Source organism: Mytilus edulis, chromosome 5 (assembly GCF_963676685.1).
Source record: "Mytilus edulis chromosome 5, xbMytEdul2.2, whole genome shotgun sequence".
In the NCBI taxonomy this organism is placed as follows: Eukaryota; Metazoa; Mollusca; class Bivalvia; order Mytilida; family Mytilidae; genus Mytilus; species Mytilus edulis.
This window is the reverse complement of record NC_092348.1, coordinates 77563328-77571201: the sequence shown is the minus strand read 5'-3', so window position 1 is coordinate 77571201 and position 7874 is coordinate 77563328. Positions and strand designations below refer to the sequence as shown.

At 33.4% G+C, this 7874-nt stretch overlaps 1 protein-coding gene across 1 annotated transcript; it reads left to right on the top strand.

Annotated features, from left to right (window-relative positions):
* Positions 1 to 1037: 1037 nt before the first annotated feature.
* On the top strand, positions 1038 to 3221 carry LOC139525252 (uncharacterized). The gene has a single exon (XM_071320450.1). The coding sequence runs from the start codon at positions 1038 to 1040 to the stop codon at positions 3219 to 3221; it is 2184 nt and encodes a 727-aa protein (XP_071176551.1).
* Positions 3222 to 7874: the final 4653 nt, after the last annotated feature.

The window sequence follows — 7874 nt, the reverse complement described above, 5'->3', positions numbered from 1 at the left end:
TACAGTAGGGTGTGTTCACGTTTTTCAAACATTTGATATTTTTGTATACTGGTTAATTATTTCTTGTTAGTGAAACGTGATAATTATGTAATAAGGATTAATGCTTTTACCTGTAAATACAGTGTAACTCAAACAAATCATATGAGAGAGAGGAAAAAAGGTTACCATATTATTTTACAAAAAAAGCTAACATTATTAAAGTTTCATGTTCATTGTTGTATTCTCATCTGAAAATGTTGTTGAACTAGAAAAAGACATAAAAATTATGTAGATTTATACGATACGTTTTAGTGAAAGATTGACTTCCTGTTTGTTGGGACACTACATATATATTGTTATTTATTTTCCAACATGCATAACAAAATGATATGTATCATATCAGATCTGTGACAATGTACTTAAAAAGAAAAGCTGATAAAAGCTGGTATAACTAGCGTTAGCCTTTCAAAAAGGGCTAGTCGACTCTTAGCTGATGAAAATAGAAAGTGCTATCGCTTTGTAGATTAATTCATTTACTAGAATAGCCACGTGCATCAATCAACAAATTTTACCACACACGTGAGGTCACACGTTATGTAGTAGAATATATCGTTTAACGTTGTTTACGAAACTCCAGAAGATTCGACTATTTATAGATAAAAGTTACATGTGTACCAATATCATGAATATGCATGATTAATGACCAGGCAAAATCTAATTGCTAAAATAGAGAGGACAAATCCGATACTCTACGGGATTGAAGGACATTTACTAGGTTTGGATTGTCCTAACCAATCAATAAATAATGTAATATATATACTAGTAGTAACTTGATATCGTTTTTAGGGACCTTTATAGTTTGTAGTTCAGTGTGAGCCTGTTAAGAATTGCACATGAGGTGTTCCCGCTACCGCTCTCCATGTACACGACGTCACCGTTGTTGTGACATTAGCTTTTCAGAGTTCAATACATGTCTCATTGCAAGCAGACGTTCTTATTTACTAAGCCTTAATTTGTTCCCGATACAACCACTCTACGATATTGGTACCGGGACCAGGATGAATTTGAAGCTACGTTCGATACGAGCAGGACATAGAAGTGCAGTTTCCAGACTGATAAAGAAATTTGAAGATGTTCAACAGGAAGAAGATGGAACCGTGGACACGGAGGATTTGTCAAACATATTGGATAGTCTGAAACGGAAGCAAGAAATATTACGCAAGTTAGATGAGGACATAGTACAGGAACTGGACGACGGAGATATTGAAACAGAGATCGTTGAAGCAGATGAGTATGCATTTAACTTAGAAGGTAAAATTCGTCAAGTCATCAAATTTATCTTAGTCAAAACTACATCGTTGAATACACACGCAGAAAGTTTTACTCCACGCATAGAAACTACTCAACCCATTCATACTATAAACTCTTCATATACAGAACACCAGAACAACTCAAATTACCGTTTGTCAGATTTTCGCCCATCCTTTAGCTCAACTAGTGAATACAACAAACTACCCAAGTTGAATCTCCCTACTTTCGATGGAGATATACTTCAATGGCAGTCATTTTGGGACTCATTTGAGACAGCCGTGCATACGAACCCAACCTTAAGCAACGTCCAAAAGTTCAATTATTTGAAATCGTTACTTCACGATGAAGCTCTAAAATCAGTGACAGGTTTTGCGCTCACTAATGCAAATTATGAAAAGGCAATTTCCCTATTACAAGAAAGATATGGTCAGCAACATAAAATTACACAGAGGTATATGCTGGAACTTATTGATATTACGTCGCCTAGGTACACACTTTTCAACCTCCGACATTTTTATGACAACATTGAAATTTACATAAGAGGTTTAGAATCACTAGGACAAACTGATGAATCATACGGAGCGCTGTTAGTGCCAATAATATTGAACAAACTACCAGGGGAAATTCGAAAAAACCTTGCAAGACAATTTGGGTCCACAAACATACGCTTGGCAGACTTACGAAAAGGCATATTTAATGAAATAAATATCATGGAAGCCGGTAACTCGACAGACAGTCATGAAAATCCTACCGCTACTGCAGCATTTTTGACGAACACAATACCGCGAAATCGACAATCAAGTCACAACCACCAAAATAAGAATCACCAAAACACTTACTTCAAATCTAAACAGTGCGATTATTGTCACGAATCACACGCCTCGGTAAACTGTACCAAAGTTGCTGAATATCAAGACCGGATATCAATAGTCGAAAGAGACCACTTATGTTTCAACTGTTTAGGACATCACAATTTGGTTGATTGTAAGTCAATCAAATCATGCAGAAAGTGTGACAAGCGTCATTACACAAGTTTATGTAAAGAGAATACACATAATGATTATCTAGACAGTGTAAACGTAAGTACCATACAACACAACGCGAAGGAACCGGACACAATTTCACATTCACAGGCAACCACGAATGTTTTGCTCAAAACTGCAACTAATCCTGTAAGATCGGGACGACACTGTTCAGATGCCAACATTCTTTTTGATGAAGGAGCACAGAGATCGTTCATCACAGAAGACCTAGTCGTTAAATTACAGTTATCAATAATTAGTACAGAAACCTTGAACCTATCCGGATTTGGGGACAGTGCAGAAAGTACAAGAATTAGACATTTAAAAACTAGTATTATTTATTTGCTAACAGAAGAAGGACAATTGCCGATCAGAGTATTGATCGTACCGGAAATCGCCGTACCGCTCAAAACGTACATCCGTAAAGCCGTTAAATTGCCGTATTTATCCGGAATAGAACTCGCGCATCCAGTTACCGCCAACGACAATTTTCACATCTCATTACTCGTAGGAGCCGACTACTATTGGTCAATTGTAGAAAACCATATTATTAGAGGCGAGGGACCTACTTCCGTGAAATCCAAAATTGGTTATTTATTATCAGGACCACTTCACAGTACACCAAGATACAATAACCAGCAAACAGCTACAATGAATGTAAGGATATCACAAAAGACAGAAGAGTGCAACCCGGAGAAGTTACGGAAGACAGAATCATTTGGTATTGAACATATTGACGAGAGGACAGGGCGAAAGAAAGTATTTCAAGTATTAGATTCATATCAGAAAACTTGTATAAGTAACCATGACAACAGACATTTCGATACTTTATCCCGGAAAGATGATCACACACCTTCACCAGTGAACAAAGAGATTTCAAAATGGAGAAAAGAAAATGTTATTAAATGACTTAAAAAGGAACCGCACTTATTATATCCGCTAGAACTGACAACTGAAGAATATGTAGGACCGTGATGAAGTACTGCCCGCCAGACGAGCGAAGACCGATGCAAAGGAAAAGATAAAGATGTGGACCAAATGAGACTTTCGTATAATTTTATGGACTGTTAACTGTTCGTGCTTTATTACAGAAATAATTTTATTTTATTCGTGCTCATGATCAAAGACAGTAATTCAAAGTGAAATTTTCATAATTTATTTTCATTTTAGTGTAATAATAGTCTTTTATTCAGAAGCAATACAGCTTATAGAATTTACATATACAAGTATAATAGCATCAGTGAATAATTACATACATGTTTTATTATTACAAACAGTTTGTATCAATGGCGGAGAATGACAGCAAATAATATAAATAATGAAATATAAGTATAATATTATGAAAAACGAATCTTATCAGCTAAATAAAGGTATTTACCTAGATTGTTAAGCTCTTTGATGTTATGAACAGACAATAATTGTAAAAGTTTGTAACTAGATGGTTTTTTCCAATAAAATGGTTTTATATATGTTTTCCTTATATCAGAATATTTCTCACATACTAAAATATAATGGTATTCATCTTCAATCATGTTTTTATCACACATATTACATAATCTGTTTTCTCTTTCAATATTACAAAATCTACCAGTTTCAATGTTAAGGCAGTGTGCAGACAATCTATATCTACTAATATATGGCTTAAAAACATAGTTTACAGGTTTTTGTAGGTAAAATTGTAGAGTATCTGGATTGTGTATATATCTATAAAAAATACACTTTGATGACTCATTGAAAAAAGCATTCATTTCACTGACAAAACTACCTTTCATTCTATTAACAATTTCTAGCAAAAAATGATCAACATTAATAACATTTTGGTGTAACCATACATCTTGACAACCATAACGAAATAATATGTTTCTTATTTCACATGCCCAATTTTGTTTGTCACGAGGTTTTAATATCGATCTTTCTAACATTTCTTGGTTATCTGTTTTCAATAATTTAAACCAATATCTAAGCATTCTGCAATATCTCTCTATGTACAATGGATATCTACCCAATTCACTATATACCATATAATTAACAGTAGTTGTTTTGACTTTCAATATACGTTTTAAAAAACTTAAGTGAACTTTCTCAATATATTCGGCTTTGTGATGTCCCCAGACTTCACAACTATAATTTAAAATACTAGATACATATGTGTCAAAAAGAGATAACATAGTTTCATGGTTAAAACAATCATCATATATTTTACTATATAAACTAAATAATGCTTTTCTACCCTGATTTGCTAACATTTTCTGTGTATGTACAAAGTAACCATTGTATTTAAAAAGGAGACCAAGATATGTAAATTCATCACATAATTCAATATCAACACCATTTAAGTACCATTTTTCAGTCGCTTTAACGAGGCCTCTATTTCTAAACACAACAATTTTGGTTTTAGACAAGTTAATATCCAAATCATACTCTCTAGAATATATGTCTACACTGTCTATCATTTTTTGTAAACCATCAATAGTTTCACTAAAAAGAACTGTATCATCTGCATACATTAGCAAATATAAATTGAGCATCTTTAACTCATATGACTGACAACCTTGATTTAAAAGTTCATTTTCAATGTCATTAATATACAAAGAATATAAAAAAGGAGATAATGATTCTCCTTGCATCAAACCAACATTACTTTGGAAGAAATTTGAAAAATTTCCTTCCAGTTTAATACAACATTTAATTTTGGCATACATAGATTTAATAACAGTTAATAAGTTTCCACTTATACCCCATCTGATTAATCTTAACCACAATTTGAAATGAGACACACTATCAAACGCTCTTTTATAGTCTATGAAACAACAATAAAATCGTTTTCCACTACGCAAAGACTTAGAAATTATAGAATGGAGTGCGAAGATGGCGTCAGTTGTTCCATAATCCGGTTTAAATCCAAACTGTGCATCGGTTATTATAGTGTGTTTTTCGCTCCATTTGGTAAGCCTGGTGTTAATAATTGATGTGAACAGTTTACCCACATGTGATACGAGAGAAATACCACGATAGTTGCCAGGGTCGTCTACTGGTCCTTTTTTGAAAACTGGTATTATAATGTTGTTTACCCATATTTCTGGAAAAACGCCAGCACTCAATATACGGTTAAACAGTTTACACAATACTGGTTTGATAAAGTTTCTGCTCGTTAATAAATATTCGTTCATAATATTGTCATATCCAGTGGATTTATCACGTTTTAAATATTTAATAGAAGTGTCAAGTTCCAAGTCTGTAAAAGGAGAGTCTAATTCTTCATATACGACCTCTGGGATTGAATCACTATGCTGATCCTCTGTGGTGACATCTTTCGAAATCAGGTTTTTAAAATGTTTTTCAAATTCGTCTACAGTAAGCGTATGGGTAATAGTTTTTTTGCACTTTTTAAATTTCCTGTAAAATCGTTTAGGGTTATTTTTACGTAATTTAGATAACATATCACCCTGCTGGTTTTTATATTGTCTTTTCAGTTGATTTTCCAATCGTTTGTATCTTTGTTTGGCTAAATTAAAACGTAGTCTATTTTCATTCGACCGGTATCTATTAAAATCCATCATAGCTCGTAAATAGTCTCTGTATAAACTTTTACATTCGTCTGTAAACCACGGTTTATCATCTTTTTGGTCACGTGTTTTACTACTTGTAGGGCAGGAGTCACAATGTTTTTTGTATTTCACTTCTGACTTTGTGTATTGCTCGAATATATCTTTCAAAAGTTTATTCAATTCTTCCACGCAACAATCAATATCGCTTATTTCGTCTATATTTGTGAGTAAGTGTTCAAATTGTTGAGCGTTCAACAATAAACTGTCTCTGATTTGATCTTCGCCCCCTCGTTCCATTTAAAAATATCTCAAACATGGTTAATACAATTAAAAACCAATTGTTCAGAGAACCATTGATGGTCTTTCCACCAGTAAGGATCTTTTTTATATGAAAATATTAAAATTCGGTTTTAAACGTCAATTTTACAATTGACAGCTTATTGGACGCTGATTCCAAAAATATATGGTTTCTATACAAAAAGATATACATAAGGGAGATCATTTTTTACTTCCGGTTTAAAAGATGTTATTTCCGGTATGTTTTGATAGTTTACTTGACACTGATTCCAAAAATAGATGGTTCTATATACTTTTACATTAAATTAGTACAAAAAATGGCTACTTCCGGTTTACAAAAGGTCACTTCCGGTTGGCTTTTTCAAGGTCACATTGCTTGCAACCTTTTGCCAAAAGTCCCATGGCTTTATCATGTATATATAAGAGGAAAAAGCAAAGGTCAAAATCTAGAACGTTAAATTTACCTATGACCTTGAGCTTAATTTCAAGGTCATCAACCAAGGACCTCAAATCAAAAGACTCTAGGCCTCTACTTTATATTGTTAACTAGAACACACCCGCGAAATCGCGGGCATTCAGAGCGTAGTAGTATGTAAAGTGTTGTTGGGAATGACTGGAGAATTTCAGCAAAAGTATCATAAGTCATAGGTTATTGGGGACAGAAAAGTTTTTTTTACCCTCCACCTTTATTTCCAAAGTTCCCAATATTTGGTTTTTTTTTACCCTCCACCTTTATTTCCAAAGTTCCCAATTTTTGGTTTTCTATCAATTTCAATATGAACATACATTTAGTATGTTATGAACATTTATTTAAGTAAGGAGCCTGTAATTCAGTGGTTGTCGTTTGTTTATGTGTTACATATTTGTTTTTCGTTCATTTTTTGTACATAAATAAGGCCGCTAGTTTTCTCGTTTGCATTGTTTTACATTGTCATTTCGAGGCCTTTTGAAGCTGAGTATGCGGTATGGGCTTTGCTCTTTGTTGAAGGCCGTACGGTGACCTATCGTTGTTAATTTCTGTGTCATTTTGGTCTCTTGTGGAGAGTTGTGGCAATCATACCACATCTTCTTTTTTTTTGTAATCAATGAATTTTGTAAAAGATTTAATGACTGTATCAAAAGTTCACATGAATAATTTTAGCGCTTATATAAATCTGTATATTATGAACATTCATTACTATATAAATGAAGCGTATTTACTTTCAATTCTAAGTTTACTAATCGATCCATGGTGATCATTGATATAGTATACAGACCCTCTCTATTTTATAAACTCTGAAAATACACTTTATTCGTAGTAAATGTATGTTCAAAGTATACAGAAAAACGCAAACCGGAAGTCTAATCTGACTTAAAATTTCGTACAATGACGGGACAATATCCGGATGCCTTTTTTCTCGTTTTTCTCCTAAAATAACTCAATCTGAATAATCATATGAATGGATGACAAATGCAACTATGCACTGTACCTATAGGACACAGAGGCGTGTTGATTAATTTATTGTGGAAAGAAGAGAAGCGACACCAAAAATGAGGTCTTCTCGTTTAATAGTATAGATGAGTTATATTACCATACAACTAATATTAGATATAAAAGGGGCCAAAACTCACATTAAATGTTACGTACCCTTTTAAGTAAAATTTACATGTTACGACATGTCGCAACTAACAATTGTGTGAAAATATTTTGTCGATATCTTGTATGAATTCTGAAAAT